Genomic DNA, 28,000 nt, shown 5'->3' with positions numbered 1-28,000 from the left:
GAGAGTCACTGTAAGGACCTTTAGTTAACTCCACATTTTCCCCTTATGAGATAGAGAAAGATGCCCACACCCACAAGGTTTCACAGTCCCAGGGTTTTCAGAAAATAAACAAAGAAAGGCCGCTTGTCCTCATTGAAGATCTTGGTGTTATTCTGCTGTGGGCCATGGCTGCTGGAAGCTAGGGTCTCCTGGGGCAAAGTCAGGAAGTAAGTTTGGAGTTGACATTGAATGGCTGGGGTTCCAGTGCTCCCCTCTTGGAAACAGGGACTCCTCCTGTGACATCATTGGTAGTGCGTTCCCTTGAAGCTGTGCAGAAGGAACAGCAACACCATAATCCCAACGCTGGTTCCTGGGAGTTTGAGGGTACATGGAAAGTGGAGGGTTACCAGCCCCATCATCAAGAGGACCTGAGAGGAAGAAGAGAGTCTTCATGAGCATGGCGGCCTTACTCTCCCTGAATCATGCTAAGTGATGGTCTGTTCTGTGTGTCAGGGTTCAACCTGAACATGTCCAATTCCTATTCCCTTGGGGTGACAGAAGAATGTTGACAAACACAGAGGACAGACATTTACTTTTGTCATATGCAATGAAGGCCTGTGGGAATGGGGATTCCCACACCGTGTGCTCTGCCCTATCCTCATGAAGGACAGGTCAGCTGATGCTGCTCTCTACAGCACTTGAAAGGGCAATGAATACAGAATAGACTAACCTGGGACATGGCTTCCCTGGGGACTGGAGCCCAGGATCCTGTACAGGGCCTCTGCATAAGGAGAAAACAAGGGTTCAATCCCTGGTCTCTCGTTACAGAGAGTCCTGTGCAGATCCCGTAGGCTCAGCAGTAGGTCGAAACAGCTTTCCCAGCTCTTCTTCAGGCCCCGATGATAGAGGCGCCGGCAAAGAGCCCTGGTCTTCTTGTGGATCTTCCTGCCCGGGTGGCCCATTTCCTGTTCAACTACTTCCCACTCCAGCAGGAAGACCCTGATTTCAGAGTCAGTCCATGAGCTTCCTGTAGAACCTGCAAGGACAGAGGGCTGTGATGAGCGTCTTTGACACTAGGTGCATGTGCATCTGAACTTTTTGTAGGGACCTGTCCTGCACACTGACAAATCAAAGGTGGCTCACGTGCTTGCAAGAGTAGAATTATCATCTAGTGTGCTCTTAATAGCATGGAGTACCTTCACTTGCAAGTAAGCTTAGGTGTCTTCAGTTGTAGAAAATATATTACAAAATAAAAGGGGCTGTCACAGGACAAGTGCTACGTGGGGACATTGTCCCTGACTAGACTCAAGCTTCCTCCCTCCTCCAGGGGAGTGTTCACAGTTTGTTGTAAAATGTACAGAAACCTGAGACAACTGAGTTTAAGTCTATCCTTGACACAGCTGTCTACATCTGGGGTTTTACATAAGCCTGTATGTCTCAGAAAAAAATCAAATATGATAGAAGATTTTGTTTTTTCTCACAGTTGCCTCTGAATACCTGAAGGCCTTTGTCCTGCCCGCTTCCCACTCCGTCCCACATTGGATCCTTCGGTGTTTCTCAAACTTTCGCCTTGGTTTGCTTCTGTCTGTTCAGAAATGAATAATGAAAACATTTAAAATGCTATCATGCAACAAGAATCTGTCTCTTAGCTGTGAGCAGATTCCGGAACCAGCCTCTTGCAGCATTACGAAGACAATGGACTCTTCCTTCCTGATCTACAGATGCTGGTTCATTCTCACCTAAGGGGAAACCTTGGTGGTGAAGTGTCACCAGGGAAACCATCCATGAATATTGGAGGAGCACCCTGTTGGATTGCCCCCTGTTGGATTGCAAGTTAAAAACCAAAGCCCCTCTCCTTTGAGAAGACCTCAGCCACTCCCTCCATTTCATCCTCTTCCCAAATTCCTTTCTGTTATTCTACCACTAGAAATCCGTATCAGCATCACCAGCTTTGCTACATATCAGATGAGTCATATGACAAATAAGCAGCAAAACCATAACAAGGGCACTTGGCACATGGCTATAATGCCAGCTCTTTCCCAAGAGATGGAGGTAGGTTAAGAGGTTCAGGATAATTTTGGCTGTAGAGTGGGGTGTGGGCTAGCCGTGGATCTTTGAGATGCTGCCTTAACAAAGGAAAGACCATAGAGGCCAAGAACAACGAGAGGGGCAACTTCTGTACCTTTTCAAATTGGGGACATGTGCTCACGGTCAAGGCAGTTAACCATGTTTTGCCAAGGTGGACAATGAACACAGTCCCAACACTTTTAATGAGGCTTACTACAAACACCAAACCATTTCATGACAGAGATACACTTTTGGGCTATAAAGTTTCTGAGATGAATTGAAAGACAAATTTTCCAGCAATCCCCCAGAAAACACAAGCATTGAATCTCCCTGTCCAATTAACCTGCATTTTCCTCCCACAGCTTCAGTGTGCTCCACAGAGTCTTGGAACTGGGGTTCGCTGTGTCCTGGTGAGTGATACAGGGTCTGGAGGGTGTAGGTAGAGCTGTGCTCACTTCCCTGGGCTTCTGGAAGTCTGACAAGCAGGTGCAGATCCAGTTGTTTATAAAGCTCTGGGATGTGACTGAATCAGCCCCAGCCTCCCTGGATGTATAGGGTGGAGCAGTAAAGGTTAACCAGGAACCTTTAATCTCATCTCAGGAGGCTGAGCCAGGAAGATGACCCAGATTTCTGGAACTCTTAGATATAGCAAGGCCCAGTATCAATTGAAAATATCTAATTCATTAAGTAAAACAAGGTCAAGTAATTAAACTTTCTTTTCGTGTTATGGTCTCTTTACATTGTTCTGGACATTGTGGATCTCACTATTTAGACCAAGGTGTCCAGGACGTCACACTAATCTACATGCCTTAGTTCTCTGTCCTGAGTTCTGGAATTAAAGGTATTGGCTACCAACCTAGTCAGTTTGGTAATTTGACACATTTGCTAAATATTTTCACTTCATCTAAACTTTGATTGAAAACCTGAAACATACAGAATGTTTTTAGCCTATTATTTTGTAAACTAAGAATCATCTTTAAGATTGTAGCTAACCCATAATAATTGGGGAAGTGGTGTCTGGCAACATCTTCACCAAGAAGCACAAAGATCAAAACATGGAGACTGGGAATCTCAGGAAAGTACAGCCTGTGGGAAAGGCAGGTGTGGTGGAGCAGTGGGTCCTCCTGTGAAAGAGGCCACACTGGGTCTGCTAACTCTCGGCTTGGCACAGCCCCGCTGTCTTTCATTTCATCTCAGTTCTGTTGACAGCCTGAATGACTATCCTGAACCCTTCCCTGCTCTTCATATGCACTCAGATGCTCCTTCTAGCAGGTGTGATGGGAAGGTCTTGGCACTGTGTTCACTTTAATGCAAAGGAAACTGAGGGACAGCATGGGCTGAACAGAGACCCATGTCCTTAATTTTCAAGGGTAGAAAAAAACAAACCCTCATTCTGTTCCTTGTTAGGTTTTCTTGGTTTGAGTTTGTTGAGAAAATATCTTACATAACCCAGGCTATCCTGTAACCCACTCTGTAGACAGAGATGACCATCAACTTCTGCCTTTCCTGTCTTGATCTCCCAGTTGCTGGGGTTACAGCCAGGAGTCAGGCACTCATATCATGTGATCCTGTGGAGGAAAAAACCACTGGTCATATAGAGCAGCAAGGCTGGCACTCACTAAGCAACTTTAATATGGATTTTAAGCTCCATGACAGGAGAAATCAACTAGGAAGACCAAGTGTTAACTCCTCAAAGAAGAGAGGCAGCTCTTCTTTTCTCTTCTCTATTCTTTGTCTTCCTTTGGAGACTCACACTGTCCTTTTATCATACTAGGCAATTGTGTGGCCTATGTGTTGTAGTCCAACTGTGAACAAGGCCTACTAGTGATGTCCCTGACTTCTTTTCCTGAATCCTAAAGTTTCCGATTGAATCTCTTGGCTCAGCTATTTATCCATCTTTTTCTTCTTTGTGTCTTTTTATGTTCCTTTAAACTACCCTGTCTTTAACCTTGAGCACAGAGCCACTGAACCAACCAAGCAAGGCGCATATGGGCCTATGTTTCTAAAGCAGCAGGTCCTCTGTATATATTTGTGGCTCTTAGCTTGATATTTCTGCAGGACCCCAACGATGGGAGCTGCTGTGTCCTTTACTCATTGGCCTGCTCTCAGGACTCTTTTCCTCCTCTTGGGTTGCCTTGTCCAACCTTGTCTTTAGTTTTATTGGACTGTCTGCTTCACATGTTTAGTAACAAGTATCACTGAAGTGTGTTCTTTTCTGAAGTGAGAACCAGGGAGACCTATTGAGAGGAGAGGGCACGTGGAGGTGGGAGGGAACTGAATAGAGTGGAGGGAGGAGAAACTGTGTTCAGGATTTATTGTATGAGAGAGTCTGTTTTTAATTTTTTTTAAAGTATTACTTTGTCCAGCAGCTCCCCCCATCCTTTTTTCCTTCTTTCTTTCATGACCCAGGTTCTCAGCCATGTTGGCAATCACCATACCAGTTGAGCTGCATAGTCCTTTAGCATCTTTTCAATTATGGGTACAGGGAACATTGATCTGAGCTATTCCTTGGCTTAAGCTAAACAACTGAGATCTTTAGTCAGTCTGAATAGGAAGCATCTGTAGATCAGCAATTAAGAATTCCTTGTTTTACAGATGAAGTCAGGAGTTAATTCCATAATCCATGCCCTGGTATGTGACTAATAGATTCCTACAGAGTGAAAATAGTTTTAATGCTTTATTTATTTGTTCATTTATTTATTTTACTAAACAGCAGCAGGTTAAGTTGGAAATTGAGATGCAAACAGCTGTGGTGGTGTCAGAACTGTACTTGGTAGTCTGGAATCTCTGTCCAGTCTCACATGTATAGGCCCAGAGGCTGTGAAATGCTCAGTGTGAGGGAGGCTGGATGTCATCCCACTTCATACCAGCTCTCTTAGACAACCAGAGTCACATCAAAGTCCTGTCTTTCCTTTTCTCTGCTCTTCTTCTTCCTTCAGAGATCCCTACTCTCCCTTTATCACACTAAGCAATTGTCTGGCTATTCAGAATCTCGGGGCTTCCTGGCGAGCCTTGGTAATCCTTCCAGGGTGAATAAGGCCAGGTCTGGCTGGACAGTGTGAAGGGAGGATCCCTAGAAAGTGCTCAGATGTGCGTGATGTAAAAATGCTCATTGCATTCCTCTGTCCTTTCCAGGTCTTTCCATCAGTCACAAGGTGACTGAGAAATTGGGGCCTTCCTGCAGTAGTGGGAAGTAGTTGACCGGGAAGTTGACCTCCCAGGTAGGGAGAGGCACAGAGATATTGCCCACAGGCTCTATCACCCGGGCCTGAGGAAGAGCTAAAAGAGCTGTTTCCACCTGCTGCTGAGCCTGTAGGATCTAAACTAGACTTCTTAAAGCCAATGAAAAAGACCAAGCAGTGAACATTTGTCTTGTTCATACGCAGAGGCACTGCCTAGGATCTTTAGTACAGATGGGAAGATGGTGGCCTCCCTGGTTTTTCTCTCCTATATTCACCTTTCAAATCCTCTAGCTATGCTGTCTCGACAGAATGGATAGAGCCTTCTACTAGTTCCCTTGTGCAAGGCTGGAAGGCCTTTCCCACTCTGCAGACTTCCTCTATCTCCCTATTTCTTGTTTGTTCAGTACCAATATCATGGTCCCTACTGGTGCAGGATATGTGATCATGTTGTGAACCCCAAGATTGTGAACTATTTATAATTGTGGTGTGGCTCAGCCTTTGATCGTAGAGTTTTCTATTTACAATAAACAAATAGTTGTGTGGCTCAGCTCTAGCACACACCATTAATCCAAGAGCTAAATAAAGTCAACCATGGGTCAAGAGGCAGAGCAAGTAACAAGCTGACTGGAGTGAACATAAGTAAACAGAAAGGGGGTCTTTGAGTTGAAGGTTATTTAACACAGTGTAGAGAAGGAGAAAGGGCCTTCTCCTCCTGAGACATTGGTAGAGCTCTTTCCTTCTGGGACATTGGTGGGATAGGAAGGTCAGATGGGTGGCTTCTCTGCCCCTCTGAGCTAGCAGGCTTTCACAAGGGCATCTGCCTCCTGAGTCTTCATTTGGTAAGTTAAAGGGCTGAGATTTTTGTTTTTAAAACAACACCCTAGGGATCATGCATACTAGGGCAAGCATTTTACCAACTGAAAGAAAGATAACACATTTTAAATGTTGAGAAAATGCAGTAAGTAGAATTGTGGAAGCCAATATGTTGAGTTGTTTTGTTTTGTGGGATAGGGTCTCATGTAGTCCTGGCTGCCTTAGAACTTACTGTGTAGCCTAGGATGACCCTCACAGGATCCTCCACATGCTGGTTTCAGAGCTCTATACTACTGATCATGGTGTCTGGGATTGATTTATGTATTTAATGAAACTTGGTCAATACCACCAATTTTATTCAATTAAGAATAATTGATGGGAGGGACCCAGAGTAAGGACGTTTTCTACCAACAGTATCAATCTTAGTTTGATCTTCAGGACCCACATTGTAGATAGAGAGAACTGACTTCTGTATGTCTTCCTCAGACCTCCAAGTTTGAGCCATGGCGTGGGTTCACTGACCACCCACTCCACAGTCTCTAGATAGATTCAGTTAAATTTCTTAATTTAGATTTTAGTTACATTAATGTAGAGACATAGTGACTAGTAATGTGTGATAGCAGTTTTCCATTTTAATAGGGGAGTAATCTAAGAATTCTGCCTTCTCCATAAACTTTTGGACATGACCTAGTCAAAGTTTTGGTAAATGGCTTATCACTTGCAGTTTCCAGAGCCAATGTCCTGTGGAATCCTGAAGGCTGACCAAGTGCCTTTGGCAAGTATTTCCAAAGGGTACATGCATCTGTGATCTAGTCCTCAATCTGAGACCTGTTCACTGATGTCACACCAGTGATGCCAGCAATTAGGAAGCTGTAACAGAGGGATTTCTCTAAGTTCCAGGCAAACTTAGACTAAATAATAAGTTCCAGATCATCCCTGTGTATACAAAGACTATCAAAAATGAGGAGAGAGAAGAAGAAGAAAGAGGAGGAGTGGAGTAAGGAGAGAAAAGAGACACATACAAGTAATTAAAGGAGCAGTCCAGGGTACTTCCTGTATTCCCTGCTTCTGGACCACTCCATATGCCCTGCAAAGTGCACTGGGAATTGGGATGCTTTCAACATTGACTGACTGAATCTCTGTTACTAGTGTCCTGTTTGACTTTCTCCTCAGGAAGTGTTAGGAAGCTGGGATGCTGTCCATCTTGGGGCAGTATGGGATACCTGAGAAAGAGAGATCCATTGTGACTCATGATATGGCCTTTAATCAACTTTGCTAAATGTGAAGGGATTCATTGTTTCATAATGGGATCTTCAGAGACAACTCACCTTGAACAATCTTTTAAAGACAGACCCTTTTGGTCTTGCCAAAAGATGGACTCAGAACATTTTCCTCTAACTGACTAAGAAAAAAGTAAGTTGTTTTTTACTCTGTTGCATGAATGGAGGCAATAAGTATGACAAGGAAACCATAAGCTCTCTGGAGCTAGGAAGGCTGAGGTTTGAATGGTATTTTCAGGAGTTAAATCTGTAATTATAGCAAGGAGCTAATAATCACCTCTTAGGGTTGTCTAGATTACTAAGACTGTCTATAAAGTGATTAGCATAGAGTATTTCATTAATCTGGTCATGACAGCTCATATTTATGACCCCAGCTCTTGGGGGGAAGGAGATAAGAGATAGGAGGACCAGAAGTTTAACTCTACTGAGTTAGGCAGTATTTATGGTGTTAGATTCTCAGCAGTTTTGTTTTTTGAGTTTTGACGTCATGTAGCTCAGACTGGCCTTGAATTCCTGATCCTCCTGTTTCTAATCCTAAGTGTTGGGATTACAGGCCTGCAGCTCAAAAGCCCAGTTCTCTGAAATTAAATATATATATATGTAATTTATTATGTCTTCTGGCCACAAATGTCTGTTGAGTAATTGTAATAGAAAATGATGAGGCTGCCACGGTTGTAACCGGAGGAATACTGTCAGAAGTCTTAGGACAAACTTTCCCATTCCTTTTGATTTGCTGGCTGAGAAGACGAGGAGAAAGAAAGAGAGAAAGGCAAAGAGAAGGGAGAAAGGAAGGGTAAGCATCTGCTAAGCTTGTTTTTAGAGGCATTTTCAGGTAAACTTCTCCAAATCCAGTTTAGAGCGGAGGTGCCAGATGACAGACATATCCTGGTCACTGAGCTGCCCTACCAGGGAGCATTCAGGGACTCTATGCTCTGGTGGCTCTACCTGGAGCTGAGGTGCCGAGAAGGTTGAGGCACCGGTGACTGGCAGGCCGAGTGCGATGAGAGTCCCACTTTAAGATGATGGGAAAGGTCAGAGGTTGGCCCTACCCAGCGTGGCCACGCCCAGCAAAACTCTTCTTTAAGAGCCCGACCCCGCGTGGTAGACTAAGGCGGTCTTCCAGGTTCACCCAAGAACAGAAAGAACCTCAACCTGACAGGTTGACAGAACCTCGTCCTACAGGCGCCTCCGGCGCTGCGCAGCCGCAGTGTGGCTGATCAAGCCCCGCCGTCCCTGACGTCACAGACCCCTCGCCCCTTGCAGGATTTGTGGGCGGGCACGAGGCTCCGTGACGCATGCGCGTTTGCTCGGCGTAGGTGGCGCTGGATCCACCTGGGGAGGTTGTGGGGTGACGGCGCGGACGCCATTTTGTCGGTGTTTGTCGCAGCGGCTGGAGAGAAACGACGGCGGTTTGGCGAGATTTCTCGGCCAGAAGGCCTTTTGCTTTTGCGGAGGTGAGGTGGGCAGTGTCGCGCAGAGCTAGGTGTCTGAGGAAAGAGTGGGCTTTGGGCGTCAGCACCCGAGGATGCGTCCGCAGGGCTGGCGGGGTGCCTCACAGCCAGCGGCGACAACACCCGAGCTGCCGCGGTTTCGCCGCTCGAGTCAAGGCCCGCAGGCCCCGGCTTCGCCCGACGGTGCTGTCCGGCAGCTCCGGCCTCGCTCACCTCTTGTCAAGGCCTCGGCCGTCCATCGCAGGCACCAGCAGGGAGATCCTTGGCGAGACGCTTTCCCGGCGCTTGTGGCGTCCGGAGTCCAGTCACCCAGACCCCTACTCACCCCTATCGGCGGCCTCGGCCGTTTGCATAACTGGAGGCTTCTCCAAAGTCCGATATTCACCCTGTTCTTCAGCTCTAAGGGCCCTGGCCAGCTGCCGGGGGAGGTAGGGCAGGCACTGCGGCGATCCAAGTGGCTGGAGTTCACCTCCAGCTTCGAGGAACAACACGCTTGGGAAGGAAGGTCCGTCCTTCGTGTCAGGCGGTCACCCCACCCCCCAACCCCCTAAACCTGGGTCTCCTCGATTGCCCTGGAACTATGTAGACCAGGCTGGACTCGAACTCTAGAGATTCTGCTGCCTCTGCCTCCCGACTGATGGGATTGGAGAGCGAGCGTTGCATTTACATTGTGACAGACAGCCCTGTTGCCGAAGTAGCCAGCGCTCCAAACCAGTGGACCGGTAGCCACCTGGTCTAGACATGTTAAAGCTGCAGATGTTTGGCCTAACTTTGAACACGCACCCGAGAGTCTTTTGTTCCCCACTTAAATGGAAGACCAACGTTTCTAAAACGTGGTGGGGAATCATATTTCTAATATGAACATATACATATGGGTTCCATTGTATCTTTTATTGAAATAATATCGAGGGTTGTAACATGTTTTTAAGTATTGGAGATAGTAATATTTTGAGGTAGCCTTTCCTGTGTATGAGAAGGAACTTTAATCTCATGAGCTCAGAAATCTTTTACTTTGCCATGTAAGTAAATATTTCTTTGTCCAATGTTTGAAGCCTGTGCCGTTCAGGCTGTCCTTGAACTCTCTCAGAACATCACTTGCCTCTGCCTCCAGGGTGGCATGTGCCACCACACCTGACTAAGAAAATTATTTCCAAACTTTGCTAGAGATCAGCGTAGGCATGGGGGAATGTTCATCGGAGCCTGTTTGGGACTGGGACCCACTGACAGGTGTGTTTGCATATTAGTAACTTGATAAGTTGAGATTTGCCTTGTGAGAGGTAAACAAGCTGTAGCAATGTGAAGTGGAGGGGGAGGGGGAATTTGAAGCAAGCACCCAAGTCTTGTGAAACCCTAATGGCCAGTCATAATGATGAGTCATCAGAAGCTGTACATTTGACTGCTGTTTTTTTAAGAGTGCTTAGCCTGTAGCCGGTAGCTTGAGATTCAGAATTCAGTTCCCAAAGAAACAGAAAAAAAAAAAAAAAAAAGCCTTAATCAAACCAAAACCTTAAATACAATTTTGATAATAGAAGGAATGTGTCAGCAGAATTCCAATGGAAATAGGAAGATGAGTGTTTCTCTGAAGAAAGCTTGAGTTTTGGCTTTTGTCTCAAGCAAATTTACAATGTTGTCTATTTTTACTTTGCCATATTAAAATGACTATATCAAAAGGAATGTTTGGCTTACTTTTACCAAGATACCTAACAAGAATTTAGGATTTTGTGTGTGTGGCTTAATCCATGCTTTCTCATTTTTGACTGAGCTAAAAGAGAGGCCACATTATCAGAAAGATGCCTGGCAGGCATAGATTAGAAGAAAGAATATAGTTTACTGAATATTTGGACAGGGGGTATGTAGGTCAGTGGTAGAGTCTTGCCTAGCAGTTAGGAACCTCCTCTCCCCTCATTAATCCTCATTAGTCAGAAAATAATAGTAGTATCACTCCCTGATGTTGTGATGTGCACACCCTTTTTGAGGAACACTTGGAAGAGAACTTAAACTGCCTTCTTTGCAAGCCTGGGGTTTGATAGATTTGTTAGCTTATGTTTCAGTCATTTAGGCAAGCTGAAGGCAGTCAACTAAATTGGTTTTGTTCCATTTGGGCCTTATTCAGCTTCTTTGGGTTTTTTTCTTCCCCAAATCATTAAACTCTGTTAGCAGAGTTCAAAATTAAAGATTTAACTATGAAACTGGAAAGACTGCTCTTATAAAGGACCTTTAGGCTTTAGGGCATCCTGTGCCCTCTTGTGGTGTCCATGGGCAACTGCACTCGTGTGCAGCTCTTGCCCACCCCATTCCCATTAAAAATAAAGTTAATCTTTTAGGGAGCAGAGTGGTTAAGTGGGTAATGCTGCACACCTTTGATCTCAGAGACCCAGGTGATGAAAGGAGAGAATTAACACTGGTGTGCCACAGTCATATACATGTAAAAGGATAAATGTTAGATACTGAGCCTGGAAGAAATCCTTAGGAGGTTGGCGATGGAATCTGGAAATTGTTACCATTATCTGATGTCACTGGCATTTAGAGAAAGGAACTCTACAGAGTTTGAGGAGAAAAAAATCTCATTAATGAAAGGCTCTTTATCTTTAAACCAATTTGCTTGTTTCTCTCACTTTTAATTATTTGTATTAAACTTTGCCAGACTGAAGGACGTTTATGATACTATTGGGATAGACTATCACTAACTATAGTTGTAGGTATTATTTTTGTATTCAGATCTGGCCAGGAGGTAGTGGCGCATGCCTTTGATTCCATTACTCTCAAGGCAAAGGCAGGTGGATCTCTGTGAGTTCGAGGCCAGCCTAGTTTACAGAACTAGTGCTAGGCTTATACCAAGAAAATTCCTGTTTCAAAGGGGAAAAAAAATCTGTGTGCATTCATTTCAGTCTTGATTTTTAAAATCCAAATTGAGAGATGGGGAATGTAGCTCAGTTGGTAAAATTATTAACATTATAAGTGACCTAATTTTAAAAATCAGCATAAATAGAAGGAAACAAAAAAATCTTGTGTTGGGAGTGCACATGTACCTTCTGTTCTGTGTGCAGGTTAGAGGTCAACATGGAATATCTCCATGGGTTTCCACATTTTTCAGGCAAGGACTTTCATTGAACCAGGAGCTTGCCAGTTAAGCTAGACTGGGCTGACCAGTGAGTTTCAGGGATCCATATGCCCCACCCCAGCCCCAGGCCTGGAGTTACAGGTCTGTGCTATGGTGCCTGGCTTTTTATGTGGGTATGAGTGATCTGAACTCAGGTCCTCATACTTGCACAGCAAGCACATTACTGAGTAATCTCTCCTACCCTTGAACAATTTTAATTGGCCCTTTTACAGAAAAATTAAATAGCCAGGTGCATTGATAAATGCCTTTAATACCAGCACTTGGGTGGTAGAGGCAGGCAGATTTCTGAGTTTGAGGCCAGCCTTGTCTACAGAGTTGGTTCTAAGACATCCAGGGCTAGTTGAGAAACCTTGTCTAAAAAACAAAAAAAAAAAAAACTTAAAGTTAATAAGTAGTTCTGAAGAAAGTTAATGAGTGGTTCTGAAGACAAGCACTAAGTTGAGAAATTGTCCTTGTACTGTGTAGTGAAGGAAACATAATAGAGGCTCCATGCTATCAGTCATTTAGTAACTAGGGTCAGTTCCATTCAGCATCCTCTCACATAGGAGTGGTATTGTGTTCTAAGCTTTGAGAAATGTACCTAAGAGCCTATGTGACCCTGTGTATGAGGTATTCCTATTCAAACAATGGTAATGTATAGTTATACAACCATCTTTAGCTTCCCACTCACTCTCACCCTCCTTCTTGTTAACAGATGCGGCATTCCAAACGAACTCACTGTCCTGATTGGGATAGCAGAGAAAGCTGGGGCCATGAAAGCTACAGTGGAAGTCACAAACGGAAGAGGAGATCTCACAGCAGTACACAAGAGAACAGGCACTGTAAACCACACCATCAGTTTAAAGACTCTGATTGGTAAATGACTTGTATTTTAAGTTTTAACAGTTTTATCATTTGCTATATAGCTTTTGTCAAATTTGGAATTCAGACATGTTTATTCCTTCAAAAAAAAAAAACCAGTTAACAGAGTACCATAGGCTAGTTTCTATACTGCCTAGACTAAAGCTGTGAATAAAATAGTTTGTCCTATGTCTGCTGGGATTGATGGGAGACAGTAGCTCAGCAAGTGACTAAAACTAATGGCTCTGAGGATGTACTTCAATGCTAGAACACTTGCTACCTATTACGTGTGAGGTTCCCAAATCCTTAGAAACCCGTCCATCAGAAAAGGAGAAGGAAGTCAAGGATTGTATTCAAGAACATACACAAAGTTGAATAATAATGATACCAGTGAGTAGTTTTAACTGTCCATAGGAAGGTGGCATATATATTTGGGTATGCAAGAAGTGTCTCACAATTGAGATGTCATAGAAAGTGGTTAATCAGATGAGAAAAGCAGCAAATGCTATCTGAGACCAACGGTTAAAGTGCTTTGAGGATTAGCCATTCATGTTACATCTATATGTTATATTTATAGAACATCAGTGGATATGTCTGTCTGAGATTTTTAGAAACTTGCTTTATATTTTGAGAATTGTTTCTGCAGGCATTCTCTGGTAATTTAGGAAAGAGCCTCAATAAAAATTTGTGATAGTATGTCTGATTAAAATTATGATATAAAATTTGGAGGTAATATGTTTATATAGAATTAAAAGAATCTTAAAGTTCTAAATATAAAGAAAGGCTAGGTGAGTAGTTTCTTTCACTCTGCCTTCCATTAATTTCCCTTTCTCATTTGTTTTGTTGGTTCTATGTTTTCTCCTTGTTTGTGCAGATGTTCCATTGGGGCTGTTTACCAGATTGCTTTCTAAATTAGCCAGCTGGGGTTACTTTAAAAAACAGTATGTAATTTTTTTTCCTTCTCCATGCTAAACAGAGTTGTCTGCCAAAGAGCTTGTTTGTAGTTCTTGTAAACTAATCATGTTTTATCAAACACTTATGTAAGGGGTGCTGGGTAAGGTCATGGCAAGATTCAATGACCAGACCTTATTAATGAACACTATACAAATTGTACCCCATTATTAATGAGTACAAGATACTCTTTAAGGCTTACCATCCTACAGCTAATTATACATAGTGCTACAGTATATTATATATGTGAAAAGGTTGATTTGAGTGATTTTATGTTCATAATAATTATAAAAACCAGTCAGTCCAATTAATCACTAAGTCAGTGCTACCATCTTTGACATTGACATCAGAAAAATTTGGTGATTATTATTCGTCATAATCCAGACTATTCATTAATTGTAAATAATCTTTTTGAAAAAATTTTAATTTTATGAATATTTTAATAAAATTACTGGGAAATTGAAGAAGCAACAAAGTGTAAACAGGAGCAGCAGTATGGAAACCATTGCCCATTGCTTGACTGAATTATTTCTGTCTGTTCCTAAGGGATCTTTGTGTACAAATCTTTGCCTGTGGTTATTTCCTGAGAGTAGATTCTAAGAAGAGGCATTTTCAAGTTAAAGGGTATGAAGTTTTATAAGGTTCTTGCTGCATATTCTCATTTCTTTTTCTAGAAATAACATGCTCCTTGGTGCTGTCTCTAGTTTTATCTGTTTTAAATGGTTTTCTTAATCTGAATTGCTAAATTTTTAGTGAATTTGTTCAGATTTTTTAAGAATTTTTATATCAATAGTTTTCTGCTAAAGTGTATTTCTTACTGATTACAAGATGTTTTTATTATGTATTATTTTAACCCTTTGTCATATGCACTATAAGACATTTTTCTCCTGATTTGTCTTTTGGCAGTAGCCTTTGAGTTGGTCTCCCTTTCAGCAGGTTTAATCTATTTGGCCTCAAAAACCAGGAAGACCAACATGGCTGTAAATAACATATACATCTATAAATATATGTATATATTGTGGCCAAGTCCTTCAGTGTCTCCCTGAAATACAGAGTACCAAGTTTTAAACCTTTGATAAACTTCTTATGACTAGAAATCACCTAGGAGGTATGCAGACTTAGATTTAGAACTCAGTGTGACCTGGGTCTTCATTTATAAACTATATTCAGTATTAGTGCTCATAGTCCTTTCAAAAACATCTTTAGTGTAGTGTGTACAGGGCTTCTCGTGACATAGTCTCCTGGGTGAAAAAAATTGGTTCTTGATGCAATCATCTACTTGCTGTCTGCAGAGTAGATAAATGCATTTTAAGCCTCTGGCTGGCGGTGCTGTTTGCATAAGTGTAAGATGGCATTATGCTGGTCTGGAATTTCTTCTGCTTTCCACTTTGTCCAAATCCTGGCTTTCCTTTAAGACGCTTGTCTGCTTCCATCTTTGTCATGAATTCTTCCTTAATGATTTTAAGCAAATTGAATTCTTTGCCTTCCCTGAGTCTAAATGTTCATTTGCACCTTTTCAACAGTTTTTGCGTTTGTCTATTTTGACTTTCTTTCTTTTTCCTTCTTTTCTTTTTCTTTCTTTTTTCTTTTTCTTTTTTTGTGAGTAATCTTAAATTGTTCATTTGTTGCCTTATATGATTTTATTTGTCTTCCACAGGACTATGTGGAAATTTTAAAAAGCCAATTCACTTAACAGTTTTACTGAGCATTTAGTCGATATTTTTTAAAAAATCAAATCTGTTTATTTTGTCTACCATGTCCACAGCTTGTATAATTCTATAGTCTTTAATCTCTAAACTTTGGTCTTTGGTTGTCATAAATTGGAAAGGTCCTTCTCATGCTGGCTCTGCTCATGATAGTATCATCACCCCATTTTTTATTGTTGGTAGATTGTTTTGGATTGTCAGCAGGGCCAGTTTCATGTAGTATTCCTGTTAAAGATTATTATTAGTCTAGTTTTTTATGATAGACCTTGGATTTGGTGGGTGTGTAATACCTTATAAAATTAAATAGGATGCCTATAGAAGTATGACTAGCTTCTTGTTTTTCCTCTAGATTTCTGCTTCAGACCAACTGTCTCAGGCCCAGAGTTTAACCCAGATAGCCTGACTTGTTTCTCCAGAAATTAAGGAGAACTTGAGAATGATGCTAGGCAATAAGAAGGCCCAGCCTGAATTAGGTGCCAGTCTTGTTGGGTAGTAGTCCTAGGGATGTTTCTATTTCTGCTTAAACCAGCACCTGGGAAAGAAAATGACAGCATATTCTGGGGAGTGTAAAGGGGTTGGCGGGGGCAGCTGCAGCAACATCTGTCACTCCATTGCTTGTCAGGATTATTTAGCTGATTTGTCTGACTGGGCAGGTGTCCCCTCTCTCCCCCAGTGCTCCATGTGCATCCCTCTTGAAGCTTCGCACTCTGTTGAAGAGGACACTCATCCCAGGTAGAGGGGGGATGGGAAACTGGGCCGATTGAATCTGTCCTTTTCTTTCCATCAGATCAGGACCCTCAGCTGGGATCCATTGACTTCCTGAGGTCCATGACCTCCATGAAGTTCTTGCCAAGTTTTGTTTATGCATTTGTACGTTTCTTGGGGGAAAGGGTCTACACCTTCCATCAGGTTCTCAAAGGAATCTGTAGATGCACTGTGGCACTAGAAAATGCTGTTTGCTGTTTCTTTGGTATTTTTTAAGCAAGAGTACAGGAAATTAGAAAGACAAGTAAGTGGAAAGATGTCCATAGTCCTGGACCCTTTCTTGTGTGGAAGGTCTGTTTAGATGTGTTTGGTACACTAGGCAGGCCTCAGAAGTTCTGGTCTCTGTTTCTTAAACAGGAGTAACAGCTTAGACATAGAAAAGAGGAGATAGAATAGGTGACATAGGACAGTAGTGGCAGTTTGAAAATATCTTAGTTTTTGCCACTAGAAAGCTCTGCTACAATGCTATATATCGTTTAGGGATCTTAATTGAGTTTTAGTAAATGAAAGGGCTGAAAGATATTTAAAACTCCTCATATCTGTGATACACATTCTGGAAGAAGTCTTGGTCAGTGATATTTAAAATGCTTTTAATTTAAGGGAAAGGAATCTTCTTTTGCCTTTCTCTAAATTTGTGGCTCTGAGAGGAAAAGGAAGCTAGTTTCAGATGCCTATGTTGTACAATCGATCAGTGAATTTTAGAATAGGTTCACAAGTTTGGTCTTGACTTTTTAGATGGTAAAGGAACATTTAATCATAAGCATATTGTAATTGAAGCTTTGTTCCTTGGTATGAAATGGTTGACAGCAATTTTCTAATGTATGGGGTTTTTTTTGAGATGGTTTCAAGTGGCCCAGACTGGCTCCAGACTTGTAGTGTACCTCAGGATGGCTTTGAATTCTTTATCCTCCTGCCCTCGCCTTCCAGGTGCTGGGATTAAAGGCAGGCCTGGCTGTAGCAATTTTATATGGAAAAAATATGGACCTATTTGGTTAAAAATTATTTCTTAAGCTTTCTTAGATACATATAAATTTCATCTCATTGATTTGAATTTTTCCTTTTATTGAGTTAGCTGTTTAAACCAAGAATTCTTGAAAGTTTTGTTTGAACCACATTATTCCAGAATGAAGAGAATAATTTGAAATCCTTTAATGTGTTTGCAGTCATTATTTAGAAGCAAGATGCTTGAATGAGAGAGATTATCGGGACCGGAGATACATTGATGAATACAGAAATGAATACTGCGAAGGATATGTTCCAAGACATTACCATAGAGACATTGAAAGCACTTACCGGATCCATTGCAGTAAATCCTCAGTCAGAAGCAGGAGAAGCAGCCCTAAAAGAAAACGTAATAGACACTGTGCAAGTCATCAGTCACATTCGGTATGAGTGATTGGTTTTTATTTTGAATGGATTGATTGTAAAGCTCTAAAAGAGTGATAAGTTTCTAAAAGTTTCTTAATGCAATTTGGATATGCTGTAATTATATTCATGTTATTGGAATTCTTAGGAAGTGTACACATTCTCATAATTGACCACCTGTGTATTAGTTGGTCTTCATTTTGGCCACACACTCATTCTGCAAAACAGATCATGAGTTTATTGCTTTTAATAGTAAGAACATCTTATTTTGTGGTTGTAGAATATATTTAAAAATGAGGCACCCATTTTTTTCTTCTTTGAATGTAAAGATTTTTTTTTTATTTTGAAAGAAACTGCTTTACTGGCAGTTGGAAACAACTCAGCCAAGTCACACTGCTGGAGTGTTTAGCTGTTGCCAACCCCTGTGTAGTCTAGCTCCTAGTACAGCACATAATTGTCTGCATTAATTTGCTAAAGTTGTGAACCTGGGTGCTGAGTAGAAAATGTACTGAGGAAGCTAGACGTCTTTTATTTGTGAACTTTGAGATACCATTTCCCATCCCCAAGTTTTTTCTATAGAACTAGCAGATACTAGATGGAAGATTGAAATTAGTCTTTACTTCCCCTTCTTACTATGATGATGTCCACTTTTAAATGTTGCTAAAAAGAGAACAGTTTCAACTAATCTTGACATTTTCCTGACTAACTAGACAATTCAACTCACAGCATATGGTTATAGCAGAAATTAGTAAATCGTGACATTGCATTCTTTAAACTTCATACTTCAATTAAATCAGTATTTTAAAGAGACAATTGTGTTGTTTTTTTCTATTGCCACTTTAAGTATCTTATCTGAAAATCTGTTCCTTGCCATGTTTTTCTTCTGTAACATAAACTGTGCCCTGTGAATTTCTGGGGACTGAATTTGAAATTGCTCCTGCCAACTGTTCGTGGCCTGGTGCTTATCTGAATGCCTGAATATCTCCCCGCTGAATGAATTGCGTATTCTGCCCTGAATTCACTCTGATATATTGATTGGCTGGACGATCTTGGTGCTGCCCACTTGCCGTTCCAGAAGAGCCACCGAAGGAAAAGATCCAGGAGTATAGAGGATGATGAGGAGGGTCACCTGATCTGTCAAAGTGGAGACGTTCTAAGAGCAAGATGTATAGAATATTTTTCAACACTTTTTAAACTTTGCAGACAGAATAATCTTTTAAAGAATAGTTTGTCAGCGGGGGGCTAAAGACTCTTCATTGCTTTTTTGTTTTGTTTTTTGTGGGTTTGTTTATTCTTTTGTATTTCTTCTTTTCTGTAGAATTTAAATATTTCTATTCTTAAAATTCCAAAATAATCAGTGGAGTTTGAGATTAGAGCAAGACAGATAGCTCTATCTAATTGCTTTGTAGCAGCTGAAAATACAATAACTTGAGCGATGAAACCTTAGTTATGCTTTGCTAAAGATCATTTGGAAATATGCCACACTTAAGCATTCATTGTTTGAACAGCTGGATAATTGTGCTTAGGTACTTAGACCTCTCTTTTTCTCCCTTACTTTAGATGAAATCGTGGACACTTTAGGTGAAGGGGCCTTTGGCAAAGTTGTAGAGTGCATTGATCATGGCATGTAAGTTTGCTTTTTCCTTTTTGAACATTCTGCTATGTTTTACAATGTATTTTAAGTGCTTGGTACAAGTTTTCTTGAGAGGTAGTCAACAGAATTTCTGAAACTCAATATAATGTATGTGCCAGGAATATTAATGTTGTAAATGGTGGCAGTTTCTCTCAGGTGGAGGTTATTCTGTAATAAAAGGAATGCCCAAACAAGTTCTCTGTAGCATTTAGCTGCTTTTGGATTGCAGCATCAATAAAATACATCTAAATTTACATATTAGAGTGCATTTCCTGAACTACAGATTCTACTAAGACATACAGAATAAAATCTGTATTCTCTGGTGAGATATACTGACCTACCTCATTGCACCACATCCCATCAAAACCTCTGATCTGTGGTTTTACACTTTTTGTAAGTGAACTTAAAAACTTAATTGAAACTACACATTTCTAAAATGGCATCTAATTTTTTTTTCATCAGAAATAGTTAGAAAGGGTATAATTTGTTAGCTTACTGTGTATATCAGTAGTTTTAAAAATAAAGTTTGTCTTTAAACATATTTGCTAACTCTTACTATCATAGCTCCTTGATCTGTTATCCATAAACTGTTTGAGCTCATACTTGTCAATGTGGTTTTACCTTCATATTTGGAACTGTTTTATTGTTGATCTTGGTTGTGACTTAGTGGCACAGCACTTGCCTAGCATGTGCAAGGTGCTGTTGCAATCCCTAGCCAAAAAACGTTTTAGCCCTAAATTTCCTTTCATACCATTTTCCATGATTTTCTCAAAATACTGAGTTTATACTTTTTAGGAGTATTCCTGGAAATGCCCCAACCCAAAGCCCACTGTCGTAGCTATTTCTCCATACTTGCATAGAATGAGCCTGTAAGGTGCTGGGGTGGGGAGAGCATCATAACTTGTAGTGCTGTCTTTACCCAGCTGTTTGATTCTTACACAGCCTGACAGCTGTCTCACAGCTATCTTTCTGGACCAAGTCTGTATTGTTGTGTAAATTGCTACTTTATTGAATGAACAGTTGGAGCTTCATCTCTCCTGAGAATGTCTTAATGTGCTCATCTGTCTTTGTCATTGAACTGCGGCATAAAGGAGTACGTCCAGTTGTTTAGTAACTAGCTCCTGTTCCTTGTCTCTAGCACAAAATAGGTCCAGCCTAGTAAATGAACAAATGCTTTGAACAGCAGCCATGCTCTGATTCTTTGTGTGTGTGTGTGTGTGTGTGTGTGTGTGTGTGTGTGTGTGTGTGTGTGTTGGGTGTGTATTTTTTATTTTTTAAATGTTTTGTACAAAATCTAGATAAAATATTAAAAACAAATGTTAAAATTTCTAAATATTACATGGATGGTTGCTTTGTTTTAGGAAGATGATCTGGAACCTACTATTAATGGGCTCTGAAAGATGTAGAACAATTATATGGGAAACTTGCAATTATAATTGTATTTTAGAAGGCTGAGGTAGGAGTATCACAAGTTCAGTGACAGTCTGGGCTATGTAATGAGTTTAAGCACAGCCTGAGCTACATAAAGTGAAATCTTGTCTCAAAAACAAAACAAAACAAAAAAAGAATGCTTTCACAGGGTATGCAGTTTCATCCCACCACTTGTATTTTTAGCATCATCATCTTTTGTTTTCAAGGGATGGCTTACATGTAGCAGTGAAAATTGTAAAAAATGTAGGCCGTTACCGGGAGGCAGCTCGCTCTGAAATCCAAGTATTGGAGCATTTGAACAGCACTGACCCCAACAGTGTCTTGTAAGTACACATTGAACCACAAGCTGTCATACTGTGTGAGCTGCTCACTTCTGTGTACTCAGTTATTGTTTTGATCTCTTTTAGCCGATGTGTCCAGATGCTAGAATGGTTTGATCATCATGGTCATGTTTGTATTGTATTTGAGCTGCTGGGACTTAGTACCTATGACTTTATTAAAGAAAATAGCTTTCTACCATTTCAAATTGATCACATCAGGCAAATGGCTTATCAGATCTGCCAGTCTATAAATTGTAAGTATCATGAATACACAGTATATTTTATTGTCTTTATTATCTAATCAGCATATGAACACTTGGAGGTTTACAGGTAAAGCTGACATCCCTTTTGACCATCATTTCCACTTCTCATCCCTTTTCACTCACCTGACACCAGTTAAATATCTAAGTGAAACTAATCATGGTTTTCTGTTTCCTTTATAGTTTTACATCATAATAAATTAACACACACGGATCTAAAACCTGAAAATATTTTATTTGTGAAGTCTGACTATGTAGTCAAATACAATTCTAAAATGGTAAGTTAAAGGCTTGTTTTAATTTTGTCTTTAAAATTAATTTAGCTTGGGGATCCTTGAATGAGGAATTTTGCTTCTGAGCCTGTGTATAGTCTGCTGTTCATCAACAAATGGAGCATGAAGAGAATGTGTGTATCCCAGTTAGGGATAGAGGGGAAGGAGGGTGGAGAAGGGAGGATTCATTTGCAAGCCTTTTGAGGAGTGCTATAGAATGTTTTATATCTTTGTTGAGTTTCATCTTTATTCAATTTTCTCTAGAAACGAGATGAGCGCACATTGAAAAACACAGACATCAAAGTTGTTGACTTTGGAAGTGCAACATATGATGACGAGCATCATAGTACTTTGGTGTCCACGAGGCACTACAGGGCTCCAGAGGTCATTTTGGGTTAGTAGTCACCAGACTTCTTGTACTTTTAATTGTTGAAGGTCATGGTTAACTAAAGTGATGTTAGGAAGATACAGAGAAGAGTTTTGCATGTTTCTCCTGTATGACCATGTTTGTGGAACGTTCTCTGAATGCTGATGATTTGTGATTCTTAATTGATCATAACATGGTGGGTATGCTTGGTGAGAGTATAGTCTCATGATTTTGAGGTTATGTAGCCACCTGTTTTCACTCCACTGCCAAGGTAAGGCTCTGGTACAGATGCCAAGAGCTTAGTTGGCTGACCTAGACATGAAATAGACATAGAGCAGGAAGAAGGGGAGAGACTAGAGAGTCTCTGTGTTAGCCGTGGTGGAAGAAACCTGGAAGTGGAAGGTAGCATTTTGAAACTCAGGGAGCATGTGTTATACTTCAAAACGTAGAAGTCACTGGTAGGATTGGGGGCTTGGAAACAGTATAGATCAGGTGCTATTATTGATACAAATCTGAAGTTGGAGTCACCGGAAAAGGAATCTAGAGACTGGGAGAATAAAATACTGTTTGTGTGGGTGAAGTTTCCTAGGATGAAGGCAGATTAGAGAGGAAAATGTAGTTGAATGCCACAGTAGAAAGACGTTGCTTTAGACATTAGTAGTCAGGTAATGTTGGGAAAGGGTGAGAAAAGTGAAACTAGATTCCAGAGTATCAGAAGTAGTTCACTGAGGAATGGGGTGAAGGGCTGCAGTTAACCCCCTGAAGAAAAGAATATTGAGGTGTGGTGGGTGAAGAAGAAATCTTTTATCTGAGCCCAAGCTCTACTATCTACAGATGTAAATGTATTTGCTGTGTAAGTTTCCCAGTGGTAAGCATTGTAGAACGAACGAAAGTGACTAAATCAGCGCCAGCACCAACCTTTAATTCTGCCACTTACAAGGCTGAAGAAGTGCCAAGTTCCAGACCAGCCTGAGCTAAATTCTGAGGTTGTGGTCTCTGAGATAGACTATAAAGAGTACATGCATGTGAGGAAGGGTCAACAGTTTAAAGTTGTTGGATATAACATGCCTGTGTTTGTTTTGAATAGCTTTAGGTTGGTCTCAGCCTTGTGATGTTTGGAGCATAGGCTGCATTCTTATTGAATATTACCTTGGGTTCACAGTCTTTCAGGTATGTATTTAATATATTTTATTTGATGATCTATAATGAGTTTTATGTTAAACATGCTATATTTAGCATCCATATTGGATATTTGCCATAGATAATCATTGGAATTAAAATGTAAATATCATACTTCTGAAACCACAGTTGATTGAATTCTACTACTAGTGAGGTTGTAACTTGTTTTAAATGTGTATCATATCTTTTAACATATAGTTCATGTAGAGTTCATATTATGTGTTATATGGGTTTTTTTTTTAATTAAACTTCTTCATAAATTTACATTGGTGTTTAATGTGGCTAGTTTCAATTCTGCTCTGGCTATGTTAACCTCGTTTTTAAAAACATACTAGTAAAGCATAAAAATGTGGAACTAGCTAGGCATGGTGACACATGCTGATAATGCTGTCACTCAGGAGGCTGAGACAGGTGGGTCAAGATTAGGAACCTCAACTGTGTAGTGAAATTAAGGCTGGTTTTGGCTTCAGAGAGAATCTGTCTCACAGAACAAATTCTCTCTAGAACAAAGATTGGCAAATGGTGTGCTGTTGTGGAAGTACTCCCTGCCGCCTCAAAGAGAAAAAGTCTCTTGCCAGCAATTCACCCTAAAATGTTTTTGGTCTGGCCCTTGAGAGAAAAGTTGGCCAGCTTTTACTCTAGAGACACAGTTTGACCTGTGTGTACAGCAGCTGCTCTTCCGACTTAGCCAGCACAGCTCTAGGCTGCATTAGTTTTAAGAGTGAGGTCCTTGACTTGGGTATGTTGTCAGCTTTACTTATTTGTGAGCTATGTGCCTTTGTATTAATCTCCTTAAAGTCACATTTCTAAATAGAGCTTAGAACTGTGGTGAGAATTGTTGGACTGGCTGTATTACCTGGGATTCATGTTAGTAAGTGATCTAGTTAAATAATCATGAAATAGAAATTGTTGAATTTTATGTTAGATGCTTTTCATGTTGATTACCATATAAATCTCCCCAGTTTATCTTAGACTGTATAGTGCTTGCACCAGGCAAAACAGCTCTTCCAGTGTCGTTCATCTTTGAAGAATTTATGATGTAAATTGTGTAGCTGCCTGGTTTGGCCTTTTTGTTATTAATTAGGCTTATTTATTGAGGGTGGGTGCATACATGTGGAAGACAACTTTTACGAGTTAGTTCTTCTATCATAGGGGTCCCAGGAATTGAACTCAAATTGCTGATCTTGGCAGCAAGGGCTTTTACCCATTGAGCTATCTCTCTAGCCTTAGTCTAGTCTTTTTATATTAATCCATATTTTATTTTCTTTTTTATGTGCATGTAAGCAAGGTAGAGAGCACTAAATTCCTTTTTCCTGAATTTTTTTTAGACTCATGATAGTAAAGAACACCTGGCAATGATGGAACGGATATTAGGACCCATCCCAGCACATATGATCCAAAAGACAAGGTTTGTCTAAGATGCATGCAGTAGCCTTTGCTTAGACTATAATAGCATAATGCTTATTCTAACGACTACAGATTTTGAAGTAAAAAGAAATTCTGTACAAGTAATAACTTGTAGCTGTAAAAGGTCATTTTCAGAAAATCAGTATTTTAATTTTTGCTCTTGTGGAGAAAGGGGCTTTAGTACTCAGGTAAACTTTTATGCAAATGTTTCTCTACATTGATAAAAACCAATACATATGAGAGCCCATCCTTACTGAAGTCAGTCAGTCTTGTTTGGATTCCCTATTGGTGCAAGCCTGCTGTGCATTCTTGAGCAGGGTAGTGTTTCCTAGCTCAGCTGGGAAGCTGTTAAAGGTTTCCTTCCCCATTCTAGATCTGCTGAGATCAGAAGTCACAGCCTGGAGTCATCCCTTTTAAAGTGAGCGTTTTCTTATTTGTGAATAACATAGTTAAGATAACTAAAATTCACCAGTGTAGATGAAAAAAAGAAGACACTGTGTAAAGTATCATGTATGATTGTTGCTGACACTTTTTAAATTACACACTAAATGTCTGTGCATTTAGTGAAAGCTTTGTTTCTGTTTTGTCCCCACCAGGGGTTGGAGACAAGGTAATGTTGTAGAACTTTGGTTATTTTTATTCAACTTTTTTTCTTTTGTAGGAAACGCAAGTATTTCCACCATAACCAGCTAGATTGGGATGAGCATAGTTCAGCTGGGAGATATGTTAGGAGACGCTGCAAGCCGCTAAAGGTAAAGAGAAAAAGATAAATGATTAAGTAACATTTTCATTCATGTCTTCATTTAACAAGACCATCCCCTCACCCTCCAGGAATTTATGCTGTGTCACGATGAGGAGCACGAGAAGCTGTTTGACCTGGTTCGAAGAATGTTGGAGTATGACCCAACAAAAAGGATTACCTTGGATGAAGCCTTGCAGCACCCTTTCTTTGACTTATTAAAAAGGAAATGAATGGGACTCAGTGGTCTTCCTGTATACTTCTCTAGGAGCAATTACTTTAAGACTGTGTCAGTCAACTAAATATTCTAATATTTTTGTAAACATTAAATTATTTTGTACAGTTAAGTGTAAATACTGTATGTTTTGTATCAATAGCATAACTACCTTGTTAAGTATGGTGTTGATAATGAATGTAATATAAGAGTTAAAATTAATTTTCCTTTTGATGTTAATTGCCATTTTTAAAAACTTTAGAATGCCCTTTGTGTCTAATGATAAACGTGATTGGTCTCGTCTTTTGTACATGAAGGTTGACTCTGAAGTGATTTTTTTTTTTTCTCTCAAGTAAAAGGAAATCTTGACCACTTTGTGATTGAGTATTCTTTATACACCTTAAATGTAGAACTTTTCATGACAAAGGTGGATTTTTTAATTGATTATTGAACAGGCAGCATTCTAGGTGGGCAGATTTTAAAACCCAAAACTCAAACAGATTAGCTTGGTAAAGTTTCATTAAATTTTAAGTTTTCTATTCTATTGGGTGATAGCCATAGGCCCTTATGAAAAGACACCCCATTAGTCCATGACAGAGTTTAATCAGGCCCCATACACTTAAGATTAAAATCTTAATTTTATATTGCAGACAGAATTGAGCTTTGTCTATATTTCAAACCACAAATTATGTGGAGCTTTCTTCTGCATAACAAGTAGTAAAGCCAGGCTGTACTGCAGCTGTCTAGAGGCAGTTTCCCCAGTGCAGTAAGGCAACTATATAAGACTGTATAGCTGCATGTCCTAAGAGTACCATAGAAAGAATGGCTAGGCTCCTCATGCAATCCACATGTCAGCATATACCACCTCCAGGACAACTGGGGTGTGAGAACATTTCTAAAGGTACTGTTTAAGGCTAGTCCTGAAACTGGCATTTGCACACAGTGTTTCTATTTTTGATTTTCCATCTCATTCTTCAGTCCAGTTCCATGCTTCCCTAAGCCTGTCTTTCCCCCAGCATGGGCTTCTGAGCCCCATCATCAGAAACTTGTCACAGGCTGACCTTGATGTAAAAGGAATGAAAAACCATGTTTCTAAAAAGTTAATGGTTGCTTTTCAAGGGCTGGAGAGATGATGGCTCAGCAGTTAAGAGCATGTACTGTTCTTAGGACCACAGGTGTTCTTCCTGGCACCATGTTGGACAATTTACAAACACCTATAACTCTGGCTCTAGGGAATCCAATGCTGTCTTCTGACATCTGTACAACTCCACCAATGAGCACATACCCACACACACACATAATAATTTTCTCTTGTGAAAATTTAACATTTTTAAGATGTTTAGCTTGTGTTCTAATTCATATTTAGTAGTCAGAAGGAATGGGTAGTTAGGGTGGTACTTCTGTGGACAGTCAGGAAATACCCTTTGCCAAGCTTTCCCCCTTTGAGCTCTCAGCTACCTGCTCTTAACTGCCTTATTCTGGTATTGGTACACTCATTTTCTGGAAAGTTCCCTACTTTTTATGGTGTGTGCAACTTCAGCACTAAAAGGAAAGGGGGCTTAGATTGGAAAATATGTGAATATGGATCCTTATAATGGAGGTAATTTTTAAAACTAATTTGAATACTTCATATATCTCCCTAGTCCCTTCTTTTATCTCCCATTTTCTCTATATTCCCATATATATATATATATATATATATATATATATATATATATATATATGTGTGTGTGTGTGTGTGTGTGTATGTATGTACATATATATATTACATATATGTACGTACATATATATGTATGTACATATATGTATATGTACATATATATAAATTTTTTAAGAAATGTGATGCTGAAAAAAATAGCTGAAAGTTTTAGCTGATAGAAATATACTTGAGTTATTGAGAGAGGCTGGTTCTAATAGAAATTAGAGATTTTTTTTTTAATCTAAAGAAAAATGTTTTTAATGCAAGAATAGAATGAGTTTCCCCAAATATATACGCCAGCTTCAAAACACTTGGAAGATTTTTAAATCAGTCTATGTTTAAATACAGATGCTAGCTACCATGTAATTTCATCCATAATTCTGTTTTCAATGAATTTAAATATATTTGTATAATATCACTATCCTATCAAACATTAGTTTGGGCTGGCAAGATGGCCCAGTGCTTTTGCTGCCAAGTTGGACAAGTGAGTTTTCATTTATGTCTTGGTATACCCACACCTATACTCATACCTCTACACAAGTAAATATAATTAAAAATTAGCAAAACAAAAAGGGATTGTTGATTTGATACTTAGTTTAAGCTTGTCTCAAAACTTACCTTATACTGGATTGTGTATATATATATGACCCAGCCAGGACGACATGTTGACATCTCAGTGGCCTTTGCCCTCCCTGTTTTCATGACTACTTTGATGCCTGCCCTGGGTGGTGTGTTGCTGGTAACTATGGTAACTAAGTGACTGTTCATGACAGCTCAGAATACGCATCCTCAGACATATAAAGTCCTGCTGGTGTCACTATTTACTGAATCATGTTTTAGGAAAAGTTTTGTTTTGAGAGGAGGTCTTTATAAAATTCAGGCTACCTCAAAATCCTCAGGGTGATTCTCCTGCCTCACTCACTGAGCATGGGACCAAAGCAAATAGTCTAAATTTTAGT

General features: G+C 40.2%; 2 protein-coding genes across 17 annotated transcripts; one reads left to right on the top strand and one right to left on the bottom strand.

Moving 5' to 3' along the window:
- Positions 1 to 3: 3 nt before the first annotated feature.
- LOC117710571 (uncharacterized protein MSANTD5-like) lies at positions 4 to 9,222 on the bottom strand. Of its 7 annotated transcripts, none has more exons than XM_076936891.1 (5): positions 8,986 to 9,124; positions 3,491 to 3,614; positions 1,477 to 1,564; positions 710 to 1,015; positions 4 to 407 (listed from the first exon to the last, which is right to left on the bottom strand). In XM_076936891.1, the coding sequence occupies exons 4-5, from the start codon at positions 939 to 941 to the stop codon at positions 148 to 150; spliced, it is 492 nt and encodes a 163-aa protein (XP_076793006.1). In that variant the 5' UTR covers positions 942 to 1,015; positions 1,477 to 1,564; positions 3,491 to 3,614; positions 8,986 to 9,124; the 3' UTR covers positions 4 to 147. The 7 variants fall into 7 exon arrangements, with proteins under 7 accessions (XP_076793006.1, XP_076793004.1, XP_076793005.1 ...); XM_076936889.1 differs by lacking the exon at positions 8,986 to 9,124 and adding an exon at positions 8,267 to 8,556 and having other exon boundaries at positions 3,433 to 3,614; XM_076936890.1 differs by lacking the exon at positions 8,986 to 9,124 and adding an exon at positions 8,267 to 8,556.
- On the top strand, positions 8,585 to 25,711 carry Clk4 (CDC like kinase 4). Of its 10 annotated transcripts, none has more exons than XM_076936886.1 (15): positions 8,585 to 8,775; positions 12,588 to 12,748; positions 13,608 to 13,674; positions 14,231 to 14,308; positions 17,319 to 17,541; positions 18,596 to 18,686; positions 19,081 to 19,147; positions 20,791 to 20,907; positions 20,992 to 21,158; positions 21,348 to 21,442; positions 21,701 to 21,830; positions 22,891 to 22,973; positions 24,311 to 24,390; positions 25,051 to 25,141; positions 25,221 to 25,711. In XM_076936886.1, exons 2-15 carry the CDS (start codon positions 12,646 to 12,648, stop codon positions 25,359 to 25,361), a joined length of 1,533 nt encoding a protein of 510 aa, XP_076793001.1. In that variant the 5' UTR covers positions 8,585 to 8,775; positions 12,588 to 12,645; the 3' UTR covers positions 25,362 to 25,711. The 10 variants fall into 10 exon arrangements, with proteins under 10 accessions (XP_076793001.1, XP_034361411.1, XP_034361410.1 ...); XM_076936884.1 differs by lacking the exon at positions 8,585 to 8,775 and adding an exon at positions 16,064 to 16,122; XM_034505519.2 differs by lacking the exon at positions 14,231 to 14,308 and having other exon boundaries at positions 8,634 to 8,775.
- Positions 25,712 to 28,000: the final 2,289 nt, after the last annotated feature.

The sequence above is a fragment of the Arvicanthis niloticus genome, chromosome 6 (assembly GCF_011762505.2).
Source record: "Arvicanthis niloticus isolate mArvNil1 chromosome 6, mArvNil1.pat.X, whole genome shotgun sequence".
Taxonomy (NCBI): Eukaryota; Metazoa; Chordata; class Mammalia; order Rodentia; family Muridae; genus Arvicanthis; species Arvicanthis niloticus.
This window is presented reverse-complemented; position numbering and strand designations above follow the sequence as displayed.